This window comes from Sturnira hondurensis, unplaced genomic scaffold, assembly GCF_014824575.4.
Source record: "Sturnira hondurensis isolate 20B ecotype Veracruz unplaced genomic scaffold, ASM1482457v3 Scaffold0024152, whole genome shotgun sequence".
NCBI classification, from domain to species: Eukaryota; Metazoa; Chordata; class Mammalia; order Chiroptera; family Phyllostomidae; genus Sturnira; species Sturnira hondurensis.
The window spans coordinates 8,840,176-8,861,824 of NW_028096783.1; the positions used below are offsets into that span (position 1 = coordinate 8,840,176).

A 21,649-nucleotide genomic window follows, 5' to 3' on the forward strand; every position below is an offset into this window, starting at 1 on the left:
TAAAGAGGACAGAGGGTGAGTCATGCCGGGCCATGTCAGTCAGAGGGGACTTTCTATTCCATTCTTGATGCAGTGGGAAGGCACTGGAGGTTCTTAAGCAAGGGAACATCACAGTACAATCCACCTTTTTAAAAAATGACTTAAGACCTATGCAAGGAGACTGAGGGAATGGGGAGAGGTGGGAATCAGCAAGAGAGGAAGTGGAAGATACTCATTTTTATTAAGAAATCCAGGGAGGAGAGATGAAAGAGGCTGAACCACAGTGGGAACAATAAAAATGAAAAAGTATTCAGCTTCCAGATACATTTTGAGGGCAGTTTAGATCAAACGAGTGTCTATTTCTTCATTAAACAACTATTTATCGCACGTTGTAATGTATCAGGCACTGTTCTATGTACTGGGGATATAGGGACAGATAAGGTCCCTGACCTCAAGGAGCTTATAGATAACATATTCCTATGGGAGAAGCAGACACTTCATAGATAAACAAACAAAAATACCCTAAAATGTCAGACGAGCATTACAATAAAACGCAGAGTGACAGAGGTGGGGAAATATTTTAGGTAAGTCAGCGAAGACTTTGCATAGGATGTAACACATACGTAAAGATGGAGAGTGAAGCACCAGCCACACTAGTATCCGCGAGTAAAGTACTCCAGGGAAAGTGAGCTGCAGAGGAAAGGACCTCGCGGTGAAAATGTGCTCCTGTTCCGCGAACAGCAAGGCCAGTGTGGCTGTAGCGGCACAAGCAAGCGGGAGAGTGGCAGATGAGGTCAAAGAGGTGGCTGCAGGACAGATTCCCACAGAGCCATGTAGCTCAGACAAACTTTTGAATTTTGTTTGAAGTGTGATGAAAAGACGCGAGAGTTGGGAGCAGAGAGAGAATGCGATCCAGCTTTCAGAACGATCGCTCTGACCGCTCTTCTAAACTCTGGGGGAATAGCAAAGCGAAAAGGAAACAGTGCCTTCAGTGTGGAGGTGTAAAGTGGAGTATATTGGGGATATGTTCGCTGAACTGAATAGAATTTGCTGAACTCAATGCAGAATATGAAAACCAAGGATGATTTCAAGGATGAAAGTCAAGGGTGATTTCTAGCGTTTTGGCCTAAGCAACTGAAACACTGTATGTAACGTTTACTGGGATGGGGAAACTAGAGAGGAACAGGGTGCGACACAGGATCAAAAGTTGTCTTGCGTCTTGAGATGACTATGAGTCCAGGGGAAATATTAGATAGGCTGTAAGAGGTCAAAGGCAGAGATAACTGATTTTGAGAGTTACTGATGGATGGATGGCTGACCATCTTCAAAAGCAACGTTTCTTCGTATTTGAGACTTTGCTGGCTCAATGCTTTAGAGCCACCTAGCAGCTGAAATTTATTCTTTCTATGGGTATACAGTGGCACAATTTACCAGTATATGAATACAAAGTCCCAACCTAATGCATTCAAGGTAATATAAATTTTATTAGAACAAAGTCTTAATAAATCTAAAAGATAAAAGAACCAGGAATCACATCTACTTCTATTATAGCTTCCTTATTTCTCCCTTCTCTCATTCCTTACCACCTAGAAGCTTAGCCACCAATGAGTTCACAGAGTTAGCTATTCAGTTTCAAAATAGAATTTATTTCTGTAATAAAGAATTAAAATATACCTGTGAAAGTAGAGAATAATATAAAAAATTTTAAAATGTGCAATAGTCATTTTAGAGTAAATGTAGTTAAGCATTAGTTTGTGCTCAACTTCTACTTGAAAGATCAACCAATATTTTATATTTATATTTTATTAACTACAGTGGGAAAACCATATCAACTTTCAATTTCAATGAATAATTGTAATTCAAGAATGAGTCTACATACCTCGTCATCGGGCCCTTTTGAAAATGAGTACAAATCTTGGGGATATATTTTCCGAAGTTGACTTCACAGGTGACAAGGATTTTTTTTAAACTAATTCATCCATTTAACCCAATGTGGAGGCAATATATACTTTTTGAATATAACCATTTTGATAAACATGGGACAAGAGTATCATCTTTCATTGTATTGGTATAAAAGCTGGTAAACTCATATATCCCCAAAGCTTGGTCTTCCAGGTGGGTCTCAAATTTAGACACTAAACACAGATGAAGAAATATCTAATGAATTCTATCCCTTCCCCAAAGTTTTATTTACAATTAAAATATAGGTATTATTTTTAGGCAGAACATACAACGATACTGGAAAGTGTTTGACCAGGATGAAGACAATTCTTCAGAGACTACTGTTTGCAGTTTGCACATTGGGATAATCTTCTCTAGGAAGAATAATGTCAACATAGCAGTACTATATTCACCAGGGATCCCAAAGCCAATGGCACGATCAAGTGGCAGGAAGCCACACCTTCTGGCTGCTCACAACATCACTCAGCTTCCCTTTAATCTTCAGGAAGTGTCTCTTGAATTCTAATCCATCACCCTGTATTAGGAATAACATCCAAAATTATGTCAAAAATCTTGGGAGAAGAAATGGCTACATGAACCATTCTGACTTGATTTCAGGCCCATCCCTGTTCCCACCACACTGGGCTCAGAGGGGCAGCCCAGTGACGTCCTGTCTGTCTCAAGGGTTGGAATCTCTGGACCTCAGCCACTGTTTCCACAGGTACCGGAGGTCTGTAAACTGAAAAGAAGCTATGCAACCACACTGAGCCTTGCCAAAGTGCCGAAACAAAAAAGCCAACAACATTCAGTGACAACAGCAATTGTGTTACATAGGCTCTCAACGATGTAATTCCACACCAGGCAAGCGTCGGGACGACAGCGTTGCTGCACATCTGGGACACAGAGAGTGTGACCTCCTCCTCCAACCTCCCTCAGAGCCACAGGCAGCCTCTCAGGAAACGGAAGGCACTATTTCTGTCTTACATGTCAAGGGCTTTAAAACTACATATAACCCCAGCACCAACAATTTCTAAGAAATAATGAAAAATGTGAACGAAACTATGTCTATGAATATTAATCATAGCATTATTAACAGATAAAAGTTCATTAATTATAATGTGCAAATATTTTTGACAAATCATAATGTTGATTAAAAAGATATATGTAAATTCAATAAGAAAAATTTGAAATGCTCCAAAATTACTAAGGGTAATTATTTTAAAGGTAAAAACAATTTAGGATGAATTTACTTTTCTTATTCATTATTTTTTTTAAATATTAAGATTTTATTTATTTATCTTTAGAGGGGAAGGGAAGGAGAGAGGGAGAGAAATATCAATGTATGGTTGCCTCTCATGAATCCCCTGCTGGGAACTGGCCTGCAACCCAGGCATGTGCCCTGACTGGGAACTGAACCGCAATTCTTTGGTTCGCAGGCCCGAACTCAATCCACTGAGCTACACCAGCCAGGGCCTTATTCATTACTTAGTTACATATCCTACAAAACCCAAAAACTTTTACAAAGAAAATGATATTTCCATAAACTGTATTTTAGGATAATGACAAGAACAAATGTTTATAGTATTAAATAAAAAAAGCAGGTACCATATATTTCTAAATGCTGTGTACACGTAAGCTTAGTAACATTTTAAAATAATCTCTACATAAGAGTATATTCATAGCTGAGTACACACTATTAGTTACAATAAGACTACCATAATGAAATATCAAAAATAAATCTGTGTTTTCCCTGGAAAATAAATTTGATTCTTCTTTTCTTCTTTAAACTTTTTTGTATTTTTAAAATTTCTACAGTGAATGTGCGCAAACACTTCTTTAAGCAAAATAAAGTTTTTATTTTGTTTTAAATATGCTGTTCTACGTACCTTAGAAAGCCGGAAGTCAACCAAAATCTTCTCATCCATCTCCACCAAATTCACTTTGAAGATCAGTTTATTGTTTCTTCTATCAGTTGTTGATACCGTTACCTAAGGCAATAGAAATCAGGTCAAGCCAGATGTGTGAGCAGAAGAAACTCTAAATAAAAGCTACAGCCCAGGTCGGTGATACTGCTGAGATAAGACTTAGAGACAAGCTTCTGCAACAGGAGCAGCGCCTGTCGACCGGCTCACTCCTGGGAGGGGTTTTCCTCTCCCCCTGGCTGTGCGTGCTCAGGCCAGCGGTAGCTAGCACACAGCTCCATAACCAGGGCATGAGACTGGGCGAACTCTGAGCCAACGAAATCAAGGTAGTACATTACCCAAAAAAAAAACAAGTGAAAGGAGAAGCAAGTAAAATGATTACAAATAGAATGAGAACAAAGCAAGATTATTAAAACATCAAAAAAGAAAGAGAGTCTGTACTTGTGGCTGACAAGCTACCATAGTTCTGATAAATGGGCAGCATGAAAACATCACACCACCTGAAGGCAGACACGAGGGGTCATGTATCACACGGTTCCATCTCAATGGAACGTCCAGAGTAAGAAGCCCACAGACAGAGAGTGGGTTAGCGGTTGCCAGGGGATGAAGAAGGCAGGAATAAGAAGTAACTGCTATTTGGTGCAGTTGATTCTGGGGGTGATGAAACATTCTGAAATTAAATGGTGACAGTTGTACAGTCTAGTGAATATACTAAAAACCACTGATCTGTACACTTTAAAATAGTTAAACTGGTGATTTTCATCCATTTTATGTGAATAACTTGGATTTTCATCCAAGTTATGTGACTTCTGCCTCAATAAATTTTCCTAAAAAAAAAGTGATTTTTTTCTCTCACTTATGTATATAAGAGTGCTCCAGACTTCAGCACATAGCATTTTCTCTTAACTTTAATTTTGAAGCTTAGAAACCTACAGAAAAACGAAAAGAACCATGTAATAAATCACAGCAAGCCCTTCACTGACCTTACTGACTGACAGAAGTATGTGTTTACTTGTCTCTTTTTAAGTGCTTGTTTTTTTGGTTTGTTTTTAAACTAAGTTATAGACAGCAGAGACTTCACTTCAATATGTTTCTTCTATGAACCAAGACACTTTCTCACAAACCACAATTTTAGGATCATATCCATGAAATCTGACACTGATATAAAAACAGTATAAGACCCACATTCACATTTCCCCTGTTGATCGAGTAACATTTGTTATAGCTTTGTTTCTTTAAGTCCACGGTCCAGTGAAAGGTCATGCATCGCATCCTTCATCAGGACTCTTTAGTCCCCTTTAACACGACAAAGTATCCCCTACTTGGGGGTTTTTGAAACGCCTACAGACAGTAGAACGTCAACGTTACAAATAGGCTATAATAATACAAACAGAAGTTGGTAAGCGGGGGCAGAGGTCGCAGAGGAAGTGTGGGGTTGTTACCGTGTTCACTCCTCTTTCACAGAAGGGAGTCAATTGTTACTGTTACAATTTAAGTACAGATGGGTCTTAAGGAAATAATGACGTGAGTCTCAATATTTGTAATAACTTACTAGTTATTAATAAATCTTTTGAGAAATATTATTCCTTAAGGTAAAGAACATTTTACTTCAGTTCCTCTCATTTCAATTGTTTATTTTTCCAACCAAACTAATTACTTTAAATTTTAAAAATGTACTGATGAAAGTTTTTTATTCAAATATTTAAATGTTTCTTTAGGAAAGGATATAATACAAAATCGATGAAATGTACCTGGTTCATACAGCTCTTCTTCCACTGATAGCCCAATTTCTCGCAAGTCTCCTTCAGGCACTGGTAAGACTTGTCTGCGTCCAATTTGGTAAAAAACCGTGTCATCCTTTTGACCAAGCGCTGCCAGGGATTCTACGTGCCAAGTAAAGAAAAGCAGGATTAATCCGATACCATCATATAGCTATTTAGAGGGAAAATTCTTTTCTGTGCTGTAAGACTCTTCTACATAAACGTCTCCTCTGATTATCTCTTACTTATCAAAACAATTGGTATGAAGTGTTAAGACTTTCAGATTTATACATTGAAAAAAACCTTTAAGGCAATAAAAAATACACGGCTTCCATTATTTTGCTGAAAACGAAATTCTCTCACCTGTGAGGACCCCGGGGTGCCCAGGAGCTGACTGTTCAGAAGCATGTGATCCGGACACGTGGGCTGGGAAAAGCTGATTCCCTGCACCAGCTTATCGATGCACGAAGGGCTGCTGTCCCACAGGGAAAGGCCTGTCCGCGGCTCGGGCTGGGAGCTGGAGTACCTCACTTTGTCCTCGCTGACGCGTTAGGGTGTGGGGGAAAGCGATCTTTAGATGAAATCTGCCAGGCCTTTTTTATAATACATTACACATTCTCACACCAGCAAAAGTGACAATCACTACTAAGATAAAACATACCCATGTATGACTTTCCATGGGAATATTACCTTCAAGAATTACTTGATCTGTGTTCATCGGTCTTACCTAGAAGCACTGTTTACTAGGGAGAAGTCCAAACTGGATTGGATGTGCTTAGAGAATCCGCCGGGAGACTCGGACAGACCGCCTGAAGTGACTCGGGGCCTCTTTGCCCCTGAAACAAATGAAGTAAAATAAACACAAATGCTTTCACCTCTTCTATGCAGAAACTTTTTAATGAACACAACTGGCAACCTGAAGCAGGAAAACTACATCTTAAGTCACTTAACCCCAAATACTTACACAATAAATGGCTTCTCGTACACGATTTTTATGAGGACTGGGGTCATTGTGAACTTATAGGACTCACTTGTCGAAGTGCACAAACCCTGACCACGAAGTATGTCCCCAGACTGGAGTACAAGGCCATAATTTTAACAGTACCATTTATGGTACCAGGGGAATGTTCTACGAAGACAGAGACTTAGCTAAAGAATCAAAACTTCTTAAAATAAAAAATAATTTATAATAATGGCAACAAACACTATGAATCGGCTCTATCCAACGTTCCTCCCTCCACTGAAAAAGCTTTAACAAGAATAACCGTTACACAGAAAATGAGTCACTATAAATTCATGGTTACTACCTTCAGCCGGACCCTCAACACCGACACTTGGTGCTGTGTTCCTCTAGTCCATTTCCTCTCCCTTTCTCCACAGTGACTTTCAAAAGCTCTGCACTCCTGTCGAACTCCAAAATCACCCTGCAGGAGGCACCCCATTTCTCAGTGCATGAGACCGTCTCTCATCTCCCAGACGATAAGGTCACTAGAAACCCCCTCAAGCTACACTACCGAATCTGCTGATTTACTTGCCTTCCTGCCCATCCTCTCCCCACACCAAATGTTCACCCCTCTACTTGTTCTTGAGCCCGCCCACCTCTCCTACCTCCTCAGGGACCCAGACACCCCTTTACTCCCTGTCCAGGACTGCCAGCCTCTTCCTTTCAACTGGATCTGTCCCCAAACCATTCAAACAGGCTTAAACCCAGCCAACCTTTTTATTTGTTAACCCATTCATTCAAATACTTTGGTAAGCCAACTCACATTTTATTAAGGTGGGAGAATCAGCATGCTGGTGTGCTGACAAGATCCAGGAGACGGGGAGAAAGAGGGAATTACTAGACAATGCCCCTGCAGCGGCAAAGGAGAATCAGGTCTCGTGCACGAGAGGCAGCGTTGGCTTGCATGTGGAGCAACTTATCCGTAGCAACAGGGGAGAAAACGACCGTATGAGCAGAGAGACAGTTAGGTGGGGGGAGACGGTAGTGAGAGCTCGTGGAAGTTCTCTTGTGACTGTCTCTGTCTCCCAGTGAAACAGGAAGTGCTGGCACTGAGACTAGGGAAGAGGTACCAGGGGCTGAAGGGAAAAGGAGAGGTACAATAAAGTGATTTAGGAGAGGGGGTTCTGAAAGAAATGGGGAGATGCGTTATGACTGCCTGGGAGAATTAAGGGCCCACTCGGGATTAGAGATCCCAAATTTAGAGTGAACATTGTTTTACGTTCCTGTCCAGTTGCAACTAGCTGTGCGGGTGTAAGCGTAGAGCTCGTAGAAAACAGGACCAAACTTGGGTTAGGTTTTGCCCATAAGTATGATGAAGAGAGAAAGAGGTAAGGAAGTTGAAGATGAATGTGCGCACAAGTATTACAGTGACTGAACTTTAAAATAGTGAGGGTGAAACGGAGGGCCTAGGGAGGTAGCAGAATTAATGGACTGCCAGCCCAGGTGGGGGGCGGGGGATCATTGGGGTCAGGGTGCTAGAGGGAGGAGGAAAAATAAAGCCGCGTTCGGAGCAGAACACCTGAAGATCAGAGAGCGCTAGCAAAGAAAAAGGTCAGAAAACGTGAGGCCAGGGCACTGGAAGGATCGCCCAGATGAATATTTCAGTCACCAAGAGCCACGACAAAAATTACGTGGCCTTGTGTTGGAGAGAATGACAACATGAAAGAAATTTTAATTTGGGGTTCAGAAGGCGACTGTAATGAGTAGGAATGATGGGTGGTGGCAGAGTCCAATAATGAGGTTTGGAATGAATCAGGGGTTGGGAGGGGGAAATGGGAAGAAAGGAGAAAATGACAATGAATAAAAAAGAGGATTTTTATCCAAGGGTAAAAATCCAAGGGTACGAGAGAGTGGGGAAAAAACATCTACTGTTTGAGACGCAGCAGTACCCTCAGGGGAGAGTTGGACTTCAAATAAAGTAAGGTGAGAGGCGAAAGAAACATCCAGAGAAGGGTTAAAAACTCATCTGCCTCCAGCTGGTGTCTTCTCTCAGCCAACGTGTTGACTGAGCTGTCTGCATTCTGCTTCTCTCCCTGGAGCGGCCTCCAGCCCCTGCACAAAGACTGTGCTCTAGCAACACCTCCTGGCCCCCCCAGAACTGTTCCTGCCACACGATGGAATCCACTGGACAAGTGTTTCTGTCCCCGGCCTCCACCCACTCCTTAAATGCTGGCGGTCCTTAGAATGTCATACACTCAATTTCATCATTGACCACTGATTAAATTACCATCTACTTGAAGAAAACACCGAACTCGACGTCTCAAGCCCAGTCCTGGTTCCTGGTACACACAAACACACACCTATTCGACAGTTTTACTTAGCTCCTCCAATGCAACACGTCCAAAACCAAATAAAATCCGCCCGCAGGTCTGTTTCCCCTTGAGCTACATGCAGTAAATGGTGCCACCATTTATTTACAGTTGTTCCAACTAGAAAGGAATCATCCTTGACTCCTCACGCTCTTCCTTTCCCACAGGCAAACAACCACCAGTCCTAGCCATTAAAGTTCCTCAATTTCTTTGGAATCTGTCCCTTCTTTCCAATTCCACTGCCACTAACCCACTCCAGGTTATCATCTTCTCACATCTAGGGTGAGAAACATAAAAAGCAACAGGGGGAAAAGTAGCCAGAAAGAGCTTTTAAAACTGAATATATGATTTGTCATTTCCTTTCTAAAATCTCTCAAAGGTTTTCCCAACGGCCTAAGGAAAGGCACAGAATTTGTAACAAAATTCGTAACATGGCTTACTAGGTCACGTGGCTTAGAAGGTCTCCTTCACAACCCGGTCGCCGTCTACCTTCCCCGCCTCGTCTCAGACTCTCCCCTGCCCTGTGCACTCGTTCACTCGGCAGCTCGTACCGAGTGTCTCCGATGCACCACACACTGAGACCACTGGGGAGACACGGGCGTGGTCCATGCCGTGTCAGCCTTCTTTCTTTCAAGTTCCTCAAATCCCCCCTTTCTGCACCTCAAGATGCCCCCAGGGCCACTCCCCCTGTTCTGAATGTGCCACTTGTCTTGTTAGTTCTCCTCTGGCTAACTCCCCTTTAATCTTCAAACCTGAGATGTAACGTGAGTTCCTCTGGAGGACACGTTTCCTCTGTCACTTAAGACTTGGTCACACAATGAGCTATACTGCCCTGACTTTCAAGTCTATGATTATCAGTAAAATCAAAATTATTTTTTTATATTTGTTTTCCCTACCACACAATCCCCGTGAGGACAGAGAACACAGCTGTCTTGTGCTGTTGACTTGTGATAGCGACTTTGCAAGTTCTTTCCGTTCACAGAAAAAAACACCTGTATGTTAAAGACCTTACCTTTCTTGAGTGGTTTGTTGTACCATCTGTCTTTTTTGATGTCTGGGATGGTAATCCTTACTGATGGGTTCTCAACGAGGATCTTATGCAGCAGAGCTGAAAACAAAACATCGAGACAACATTTACAAAAGAGTCACAAAGAACAGAAAACCTGCAGCCTGTGGCATGGAACAATCTCTTGGTCCCCTTATATCTGAATATTACTTGCAAAGGAGAGAAAGAATAAATTACTAAAGCTACTATATTATGGCTTTACTTTCATGCAGTTGTCCTTTGCTACTGTCTACACTTAGGACACGCTGCCCAGATCTGAGTCTCAGTTACTGGTAAAAAGTAGCCTATGAGCCAAGTAGAATATTTCTCCCTAGGTGACATTAACAGAAATATACAAGAAACTCCCTTACCCATTTTCAATATCAAACCTGTTCTACTGTCATGTTAAGTACTCATTCCTTCAGTTTAAAAAAGTTTACTTTCCAGTATCTTAAGGCATCTTAATTATCTTAACAAGGAATTCAACTCTCTTCTACCACAAAAATAATTTCCTAATGGGCAAAAGACTTAACTGAAAAAAATGAAGTCATAAAAACACAAGTAAAAACACAGGAAACTTTTTTCTAGTGATAGAGTAGAAAAGACCTTTCCAAACCTGACAATACAGTCAAGAACCACAAAGGCCAAGATAATAGATTTAAGTAAATAAAAATATAAGTTGTTTTGCAAGTCAAAATAGCATAGACAAAATTAAAACATGACAAATTATAAGAAATATTTGTAATAAATGCAAGGATAGGAGAAGAGGGAAAAGGCACATGAGTGGTGGTGGGAGGAGGCCTGACTTGGGTGGTGAACACACAGTGCAGTGCACAGATGGAGCGTTAGGGAACCGGACACCCGAAGCCGACGTAATTCTGTTACCAACGTCACCCCGACAGGGTCAATAAAAAACAAATAGATGCAAAGATCTAATGATAATACATTTAAAAAAAACTAATAAATACATAGTAGATATACAACTTCATTAGTACTAAATTTAAAATAACAAAAAAGAGTGAATATATATTTATAGGTCTATCAGATTATTTAAATATTTCTTAACGTAAATTGAGATTGTGATGAAATGATATAAACTTTCTGAAAAGCAACTTGGCAAAGTAAACCAGAATAATTAAAAAGTACATATATTCTTGACCCTGCAATTCCACACCTGGAGTTTTATTTTAATTAATAATTTAAAGGTATGGCTGAGGATTAAGTTATTTGGATAATCATCATATCTTTCATAACAGTGAAAAATTAGGAAGAAAATCTAAATCTCTACAAAGTGAACCAGATGAGTGTAATAAGAAATATCCATTCAGCAGGACACCCACAGAGTCTCACAAACAATGACGTGGGCCTGTAATTGTCGTCACAGAAAAGCTCACAAAGTTCCATGTATATGCAATTACATATTTTTGAATGTTTTCACAACATATCAAATATTAAAAGAAGCACAGAAGCACATATCAAATATTAAAAGAGCTATTTCTGAGGGATTATAGGACTTTTAAAAAATTTTTTATTTACCATGTTTAAATTTATCTACAAGAATCATGGATTATTTACACAATCATTTAAAAGTTAAAAACATGTAATAAAAAAATCAAACAGTCCTATGCTTCATTATCCAAATCCATGCTTTCAATCAGGACAACCCAGTTACCTAGAGGAGCAGAATCGATCTTTTTCCAAGGGTTGAGGTATGTTTTCTTCTCTTTCCAATCAGAATACTCCTGACAGCTGTCACTGGGCTGGTCCCATGGCAACTCTAAAAAGGAAACGAGTCCCAGGTTCCTGAGTGTTCGGATCATTATGCAGTAAAGGGTCCAGGGAAAAATAATCAACAATGCAAATCCATTTCCCCCAGGTTAATTCAATGCAGTGTTCGAACTAAGAGCACCAACTCACAGAAGTGTCAGAGGCACTCAGAGGTGCACCAACCACTCCCTGCCCTTCTCTTCCCAAAAGTATTCACGTGACTCTTGAAACCAAGAGCTACTGTGGTATTTCAATCATAGCTACACATCCCTCATTCTTTAACACTGCTGGGATTAGAAGTTCCAACCTAGTTATAAAAAATTCACTATTAAAATATTGTCATATAAACATGGATGCCCTTGGTTTCTTTCATTGATCTTGGTATAACAGATCTGTCTTTCCACAGGAGTTTTCTAACGATGACACAGTGCTCACCTCCAGCCAGCATTGCGGTGAGTACTATTCCACAGGACCAAACGTCAACCGGTTCTGCATGGAACTCTTTTCTCTTTATAAGTTCTGGAGCAACGTACGGTAAAGTCCCACACATCTTGTTCAACAAGCGCTCACGGTTATTATGCCGGAACACTGTCGCCAAGCCAAAGTCGGAGATTTTAAGGTTATCTACACCAAGGAAAAACAGATGGCACAGGGTAAAAATGTTTCATAACTAGATACATTTAAATAAATAGAGTTCTATTGGAAAATCACTGGTGTTACTTAAGCTTTATAGAACTTGGCTACCTTTAAAACGACCAGTTTTTAAAAGGAAGAAATAAGACATCATCCTCTAGCTAAAATTAGCGAAAGAACTCATCGCTTCTACTCAGAGAAATATCGTCCATGCACAGAAAGACCTTGGAGCCAAAAGGGCCTGCCCTTCAGGAAAAGAGCACCACTCCAGACCTGGGCTGAGTGCAGAGCTGAGCCCTTCCTGGGCTGGGCAGCGGGCAGGAGGCACAGACAATGATTAGGCACAACTTTGCAAGCAGCAAACAAGTCCTGCTGGCAGGAAGAAAATACAGGGGTGGGCAAAAGCAGGCTTCAGTTGTTCACATGGAAAAAGATACACAGGTTACGATTATTACAATCGCTTTATTAACTCGGTGTTTCACATGCTCACAACTATAAACCTACTTTTGCCCACTCCTGTATGTACAGACACACCAAAACTAAAGATCTACAAACCACTAGAACTTCTTGTTGAAGTGGGTAAGTTTAGAAAAGGAGGAGGAACTCTGTATAGAAAAGAAACCAGAAAAGCAAATTCCCACTCTCACTTCCCATCTTCAACACATACAAACTGCAGGCAGAACCTTCAGTTTAACTTGCGCCTGTGGAGTGACAACTGGAACAGAGTGACGCTGTGCTAGCCAATGTGGTGAGAGAAACCAGCGGAGAACACCAACCCCAGACATCTGATGTGCAGGTGAGAACGACACAGAACATTGTAAAACCTTGTAGCGAAGGAATCTAGTCTTAGGGTCAGGGAAGAATCCCTATTTCCAACCTTTTTAGAGGGCAATCTGGCAAAAGATTTCAAAATCTGAAATATTCACACTCTTTGAACTATCAATTTCTACTTCTAGGACCCCACCCAAAGAAATACGTGCACCTACAAACTCACAAACCTAAGACATTCATAGCAGTATTACTTGTAAATAACTTAAGTGTCCATCAATAAAGAAGTGATTAAATCTTATCATGAATGTACACAATGAAACTATGTAAGTAATTGTTTTAAAAATATATATCTACATGTTCTGACACAGAATTGGGTATAAGTGGGGGGGAAAAGGCAAGCATCATAATAAATATTCATTTTAACATGACCCAATTTTTATATTGGGTCTGTGCACAAATTCATGGCACAGTCATCACTGTTCTATTTGTTTTGTTTTTTTAATTTTTTTTATTTATTTATCTTTAGAGAGGAAAGAAAGGAGAGAAACATCAATGTATGGTTGCCTTTCGTGAGTCCCCTGCTGGGAACTGGCCTGCAACCCAGGCATGTGCCCTGACTGGGAATCGAACCGCGATCATGTGGTTCGCAGGCCCGCGCTCGATCCACTGAGCTACGCCAGCCAGGGCTGTTCTATTTGTTTTTAAAAGCTACAAGCAACTGTCCCAAAATAGGGGGATTCTTTATAAATCACTTACATCTGCACAATATAATATGTAAGCCATTGATGATGTTTACCTGTATCTGAGTTGGGAGGTCCCTACTGTAATTACCTTTACATTGACACAATCCCAATAAACCACTGAGATTGAGTTCCAAGTTGCTTATTAGTAGTAATCACTGAAAACACTAATGAGTGACCCCAGTAGTCCTTGGGTTTTGTCCTTTTGTTCTTTTTATGTGCAACATAAAACAGGTTAGAGAACTGCAAATAATAAATTCTAAATTAAAAAGTGTGATTACTTCTAAGAAAAAGGGAGGTATACCTGTGAAGGAATACACAGGAGGACTTTGACTATATTGGCAATGTTTTCTTTTTTTAAGATGATTATTATTGGATAGAAACAAAAAAAAATTAAATAAGATGCAAGATATGAAAAACAATACAGTGAACACCCATTCACCCAACATCCAGTGTAAGAACTTTCTCTCCTCTGAAATCCCCTTAAATACTTCCCAAAATATGTTCTCTTCCTCACCTTCTCAGAAATAAGCACCATTTCTGAGCTTTATTAAGCCCTTTCTTATGATTTTCTCCATGTTTGTATTCCTAAACAATATATTTGGTTTTACATATTTTTGAACTTCATAGAATCACACTTATATGAATTCTTCTACCATTTTTTTTGCTATATATCACATTCCAGAATTTCATCCACATAATTAATTGTAGCTATAAATCACTCATTTTGTCATTTGTGTGTTCTATTGTTCATAGATATTTAGGTTGTTTCCAGTTTTTGCTATTATAAATGAAAAGCCGTGAGCAGTGCATATACATGTAATGTTTCATTGTTTAAGCTGGGGGCACACTGGTGTTCACATGTATCTCCTTTATACTCACAACCCAAGCAGACACTCTTCTGCTCCCATTTTACAAATGAAGACAGTGAGGGAGAGCGAGGAGTGAAACAACTTACCCAAGGCCATACACCCTAGGAGGCAGCCTCGGTTAAACCTTGGTTCCAATGACTCTGAAGTTCAAGCTTTTAACACTATGCTATACTGCCTCTCATATTTTAGAGACATGTGATCCTTCTTTTCTTTCTTTTTTAAGTGTTTTTTTTTTAAGATTAAAAAAAATTTTAGAGAGAGGGGAAGGGAGAAAGAGAGGGAGAAAACATCAATGTGTGGTTGCCTCTAGAACGCCCCCTACTGGGAACATGGCCCACAACCCAGGTATGTGCCCTGACTGGGAATGGAAACAGACACTTTGCTTCAAAGTCTGGAGCTCAATCCACTGAGCCACGCCAGCCAGGGTTCTTTTTTTTAAATCCCTCTTTTTCACTGGATGTTATGTAGATTGAAATCGGCATTTAACAAAATGAAAATTATTTCTAAATAGTTTCTAAATGAGGAAGGAGAATTGATTATAATACCCTCAAGGCTTTTAGGATTCAAAAAGTAATAGAATGAAAAATAGAAGCAAAGGGAATTCTCCCAGCTTGTGCTTTCTTTTCTCAGGATTCATCAACAGGCTATTCTACGGTTCCTTTTTCCCTATATACCAGGTTTTCTGAATATCTAAAATTTTGCTATGTGCCTTATGAAACAACTTACAGAGGGCTAAATAACCAAAGGAAGCTCTTAGATAGTGAGGTTAGTAAATGACCTAATAAAAGGGTTGCTAAAAGATATTTACCAAACCATTAACAAAGATATTCACTAAAGCAGTAACTGGTGGGTTTCTGGTGATTTTTTTCTTCTTTATACTTTTAATCTCATTCCATGATCTTATTTGGTTTTTAGAAAGAGGAAAAAAACCCAAGGTTTTTAGTTTGGGAACAAAGTTTTCATTTTCCAGATATTTTTACATATTCACATCTCTGTTATTTATATAAGCTGGCTTTTCTAAATTTAGCCCCTTGTATGATGGTCAATTAGGGAGCTCAGGAAGAAGTCACAAAGAGGCAGATGAGACAGTCCACTGTTACTTGTGGTGGGGAACAATCCTGCCAGAAAACAATAAACTTCAACATTGAACGAAATCTGAAAAGCACTTTGGCCTAACTCTCCAATCAATGTTTAAATTCCCTCCCCAGTGTCCCTAATAATCAACAGTCTAGTGTTTGACGTACATGTTACAAATTCATTGTTCTCCAAAGCGACCTATTCCTTTTCTGGACCCATTAAGGGTCACCCTCGTATCAATCCAAGCTGCCCTGCAGTTTCCCCCCAAGCGTTCTGAAGCACTGTATGGAAGAGTTAGCAGGTTTCCCTGAGTTTTCAATTACTCCTTATTCTACAAAGTGTCTACACCGTCCATCATTCTGGTCACTCTCCTACAAAAGTCCTTCAGGGGCCCACAGGTCTCCCACAGTATTTCCCCCGGATACCCATTATTTCTGGTGTGGCCTCACCTTAGCTTTCCAATGACCAAATTACACTGGTGACCGTTATGAACTTTTAACCTGCTTTGCTGCCAAAGATATGCCTTTCAACAGTACTTATCTGGTACTTTTTTCAATCTAAATATTGGACATTAGATTTTTCCCTAATGGAAAACAACTTATTAAATCTGACCCAGCACTCTGGTCTGCTAAATTCATCCATTCAATTAGTTTTGAAAGCTAAATATTTTTGAAAGCCTACTATGTGCCGGGCACTATTCTAGTGCATCAACTAGAGTATTAAACAAAACAGAGAAAAATCACTAGCTTATGCAGCTAACATTTCTGTCATCTTTGTAGATCCTGATGCTACAAGCTAACACTTTCACTCTCTACCTACCCCTCTCAGTTTTAGCCGTAAAATCTGACCAAACTCCTTGCACCTTTACCCAAGGGAGAGATTAAAAAGTACAAGCGGGGCAAAGCTAAAGTCTGGGCTATTCCAATAAAAACGTTCACTTATTAATTCATTAAAGAGCTGTTTAAGACTATTCATCTAGTGAGCTACCCGGCACCTAGCTTAGATTTCTCTATCTCATCCATGACATCATGAAGGACTTGTGAAAAAGTTGCCCAAATTCCCAAGACTTTTCAGATTGTTTGCCCTGAAATGTCACTAAAGGAAAAGCCTCAAAATACCCTTATTTGGCTGTGTTAAAATAATTCAGGCAGCAGTGACAAGCACTAAACTTACCCCTTTCATCCAATAGGAGATTTTCTGGCTTAATATCCCTATGAGTTATTCCAATACCATGCAGATAAACCTACGTAGGAAGCAAAGGGAAGCAGATCGGAATTTAGTAACTGACTTCATTCACGCTAACTTTAAGTAAAAGGAGATGAGACAAGTGCACCTACCACTCCTGCCATGAGTTGGTGGAAGAACCTCTGAGCGTCTTGTTCAGGCATGCCTATGTCCGGCTCTATGAGAATTAATCACGAAAGTTAGTTTACCAGGTAAATATAATCAGGAATCAACCACACGGTCTTCTTATTCCTAAGATTAAACATTTGTGACTGAACTTCAGCAAGCACAATCTTATGCCAACAAAAGACTCTGGAGTCCAGTAATACATTGAATAATAACTCTCATTTCTTACTTAGTAACTTACTTAGTAACTCACATTTCCCCATCTGTTACGTGGTAAAAACAAATTAATATCACAGGAAAATTACAGAGAGAAATAACAAACTATTACCCAAACCAAGGACGCAAACCATCCCTTGAAAGTCCCAGCTTATCTTACATTAACCGTATTTATTTGATCTTTCAAATTGTTACACCAAATTCATCAAAATGTTACACCAATATTTTTCCACTCCTGAAATGTAATTGCCCAAGTGGAAGCCTGGGCAAATCTAAGCTAATTTCACTAAATATTTAACAACAGATTTAAACTTCCTATTTGACTTCTCACACCAAACAGTCACGAATGCCAGTGAAGTTTCTTTAGGAAACAGTTTTACTAAGAAATATCCTACTGTCAGTTATTTTATTATATCTTGATCTTCTCTATTAATTCATGATTTCTTTTACCCTCAACTCTCTCCTGAGATTAAATACTGGAGATTCTAAAAAATCAATTTTAATTGTTAACAGGAGGGCTTTAAATAATAAATTTAGGTCCACAGAAGATATTTTATGTACTTCTCAGTGTTCTATAACTTCAAGCCTTTGAGTCTGCATAGAACATTTAAGTAGCAGAAACAGAGTTTACTTCACATATATAACAGCAATCGTAGAAAACTAAATTATTCACGTAAACAAATAATGAAGAAATGTAACAACATGCTATTATTTGGGATCTGTAAATATATGCAATGATTTCATGTAACTAAAGTGTCTACAAAAAATTGCACAGGCAAACAATGCATCACATCTATAATATCACATCACATCACTTCACCATGAAGTGTCACCATTCCTACAATCTCCGAAACAACGTTACTGACCCAAATCACTTAGACAACTTGGGAAGAACGTTTTCTTGACAGACTTCATACTTTCAGGGGCTAAGTTGCCAAAACAAAACAATTTACTCCAATGTCTCTGTTGCATAAGCAATTCTGAATGGATGCTGACCAAAGAGCACACCCGTGTTTAAAAAACAAATTTAGAGACTTCTTTAGCAGAATAATCATTCAAAATCTTTTCCATACCTATGCGATCGAAAAGCTCTCCCCCGCTACAGTACTCCAGAAATAGATACTGGATATTGCCTTCTCTCCGGTGGCCGTAGAATTTCACCACATTCTCGTGATTTAACATTTTATTGATGCAGATCTCTTTCTTAATATTTTCTGGACAGTCTACGGCACGCTTCATGTCGACAATCTTCACTGCAACTGCTTCTTCAGTTCTTCTGTTCACAGCAAGCTGGACTCTGCAAAGAGAAAGGGAAAGTGATAACACTCCAGAGGCCTGAATTCCATTTCTTTTTAAAACCTCAAAAGATTCAACACGACCCATCCAACACTATTTTATATTTTACCTTTACCAAATTCCTCCACCAAGGAGAAACCATGGGAATGGTTCCTGCCATATTCTCAAAAGATTCAATTCATTTTTGAAAGGTGAGGCACAAACGAATGCACTGACATAATGTGCCAGTCCTGTGCTGTATAACCAAAAGTCATTGAACACACGCTTGAGAAAAGAAAATGGGGTAATAGCCATTCTAGGCCCCATCACGAATACACATCCTCTACTCACTCAATTTTAATAACATTACCTAACGTTTATTAATCCTGTGGTCACTATCTTAAGCACCCATAGGGTCAGTAGCATTATTGCTATCTTACGGCTAAGAAAACTAGGCACTCAAGGACATTAAGACGCTTGCTTAACAACAAAACAATGACCCGCAGGGCAAGTGACAGGCTGCCGATGTGGCTGGCTGGTGCCAGGCAGTCAAATTCCGTCTGATAGTCTGTTCATTAGGGCACTACGCCTAAACCCCAGGAAGGAGAATGGCGCAGGAGAAACTGACTTTAGCGGTCCCTTTCAGGTCTTTTCGAAGAAAATATAAAAGGAAACAAAGTCCTTACAAAAGATCATATAGCTTTCAGTCCCCACAGGTCTTGGATTTCAAATGCAGAGACCTGTTTTCTAAGCACCCAGTGCATTAAAATGAACAGGGGTGGGGGTGGGAAGGGCGCCGACTCACTCTCCGTATGCGCCTTCGCCCAGCGTCTGCACCAGATCCCAGTCTTCCACGAAGGGCACTGCCATGACTCCGCGGGGCACCCAGGCTGCATGGGGCAGGAGCCAGAAAAGACGCGGGATGAGTTCGAGGTCCCATCACCTGTGAAGCCGCAGGGCCCCACGTCCTACCAGGAGTCCTCAACATAAATAACAGCTCTGGTTTCCCCTGGCACCTCATCACCCATATTTCATTCCCGTCTAAACCACAGACGAGTACCCCAAACTGGGGCGTTGGGTCCCCTGCACTTCCATTGGCATGCACACTGCACGCTCAGACGCGGCCGTTCTTGTCCCGGGAGGGGACAGAGCAGTGGTGGTGATGAGACCTGGGGGCTGGTGCCTCCCGGGGGCTGTGGAGGCGAGTGGGAGGTACGGGGAAGGTAGCTACGACCACTACAGCTCCTCCTCTCTGATCCCGAAGCGTCCCCTGCCCGAAGGGGATCAGGGCGGGGCCAGCCTGCCCGGTGAGGCGGAAGGGAGAGCCGGGTGGCACACAGACTAGCCCAGGGGTGGCGTCTGCAGTCCCTCTGCCACCCAGACCGAGGGACCCCGGACCCCCCTCCTCTGCTTTCTGAAACCGCCCCTCGGGAGACTCTCCGAGCTCTGAACCCGTTGCTGTGTCCCCTGCATCCAATGCAGACCCCGAATTCCTCTGCAGAGACCCTCGCTACGCTGCCCGCCACCTTCCTCACCCGACAATCCTCTGCCTGCCACCACAGCAATCCAAGTGCAGCGCTTTTCCCGCCAAAAGTGGCAGCGTCACACTGCCGCAAAAGCCGGCGCCCTTGCCGTAAAGCAAGGAGGCGCGCTTTCCTGTTCTCCAAGTTTGGAAGGGTGGCGTCTTCCGTGGCTGGCGCTCTGGTCCCATGAGCTTCAGCAGCGGGCCTGGGCTCCTGAAGGGTCAGGAGGAGGCCCTGGCTCCCGAGGGCCCCCGTGCGATAGCTCTCTGAGACCAAAGGCGTCTTCGTCCGGGGCGGCGCTGGAGATGAGTGCTGGAGGTGAGCGTGCGCGCTGCCTCTTCGCACAGCTGCTCGGCCACCAGACAGGACTGTGGCCCAGGTTCACGCTGTCACCTTCCAGTGCGGCTCAGACCGAGCTCTAGCCGAGAAGCTGGGAACAGTGCTGAAAAGCGATGCTGAAGGGGCAAAGGAAGGTGCAGGGAGGTGAGCCCGGTCCTTCTGGAACCGACTGGGAAGGCAGCGTGTGCAGTCTCTTGTAGTTTGCGGTAATGGGGGAATGACCGATTTTGCCCGGAGTTTTCTGAACCGGCTCCAGAGCAGCACCTTAGCCCCGCCGTTTTTTGGAAGAAGAGCATCTGCATAGCTTAGTCCAACATGCTTGTTGTTCTCACCGTGGAAGAAACAGGCAGGTGGAACGAAGATTGCTTTGTCTCATTTCACAGTGCCAACTATAAAAGTAGAGTAACTAATTTTCATGAGCAAGTGCGTTCTGGAGAAAGGGGCCTGCTTGAGGATAAAATATGGAAAACTGAACTAGGTATTACCTCTTGACAGTGAACGACTGAGAACTCCATGAAGTTCTCTAGTTCTGGAAAGGGCCACATGCATTGAACATAACTAGCTCGATTCTGTTACTGGTAATGGAGTAAAATAAGTGTAAAATATGTCGCGTAATTAACCGTCATCCAGTAAATTTAATTTTTTGAAAAACCACTCATCTGTTTTAAAACTAGCCCAGAACATTCGGTAAGTTTGAACCATGACATCACAGGTCAGGCTTCATATAATAAAGTAAGTTTTCAAGTCATTTACATTTTCCCTGATACGTGCACTGTGTTACAAAGAATATGAAGAAACCAAGAGAAGAACTTGCTCAGTTTCTGTGTGTCTGGATGGAATTCAAGTTATCTTCGCTTGAAAAAAGGCATACAGATTTCAGGCAGAATACAGGGTTAAAGACAGCACATGGGAAAATAATTGCACACAACAGCCTCTGTTCCCTTCTCAGACCTCACTAAAACAGTTAAGTCTTTTAAAGACACAAGAATAGAATATGAAAAAGAAGACTTTGGCAAGTGAAGTCTTTAGAGAAAACAACGATGAATGCTGAAGCCAGCAATGAGAAAGCTGAAAAGCAACTCAATTTACATCAGAGCTTCCAGAAGGCTCAAGTTGAATTAGTGACA

At 41.2% G+C, this 21,649-nt stretch overlaps 1 protein-coding gene across 2 annotated transcripts; it reads right to left on the reverse strand.

Annotated features, from left to right (window-relative positions):
• Positions 1-1,545: 1,545 nt before the first annotated feature.
• Positions 1,546-20,505, reverse strand: CHEK1 (checkpoint kinase 1). Of its 2 annotated transcripts, XM_037038157.1 has the most exons (13): positions 20,196-20,505; positions 19,466-19,550; positions 18,459-18,682; positions 17,157-17,221; positions 16,993-17,062; positions 12,162-12,350; positions 11,632-11,736; positions 9,927-10,022; positions 6,330-6,438; positions 5,966-6,143; positions 5,594-5,725; positions 3,807-3,908; positions 1,546-2,455 (listed from the first exon to the last, which is right to left on the reverse strand). In XM_037038157.1, exons 2-13 carry the CDS (start codon positions 19,528-19,530, stop codon positions 2,360-2,362), a joined length of 1,431 nt encoding a protein of 476 aa, XP_036894052.1. In that variant the 5' UTR covers positions 19,531-19,550; positions 20,196-20,505; the 3' UTR covers positions 1,546-2,359. The 2 variants fall into 2 exon arrangements, with proteins under 2 accessions (XP_036894052.1, XP_036894051.1); XM_037038156.1 differs by lacking the exon at positions 20,196-20,505 and having other exon boundaries at positions 1,548-2,455; positions 19,466-19,571.
• Positions 20,506-21,649: the final 1,144 nt, after the last annotated feature.

Bases quoted from the DNA above. Each gene is read 5' to 3' on its own strand.
- CHEK1 (XM_037038157.1), bottom strand. From the start codon at position 19,530: ATGGCAGTGCCCTTCGTGGAAGACTGGGATCTGGTGCAGACGCTGGGC. The intron at 10,023-11,631 runs GTAACTGGGTTG...TTTTGTTTTCAG, and splicing joins GATCGATTCTGCTCCTCTAG to CTCTGCTGCATAAGATCCTC. The intron at 2,456-3,806 runs GTACGTAGAACA...TTCCTAATACAG, and splicing joins TTGACTTCCGGCTTTCTAAG to GGTGATGGATTAGAATTCAA.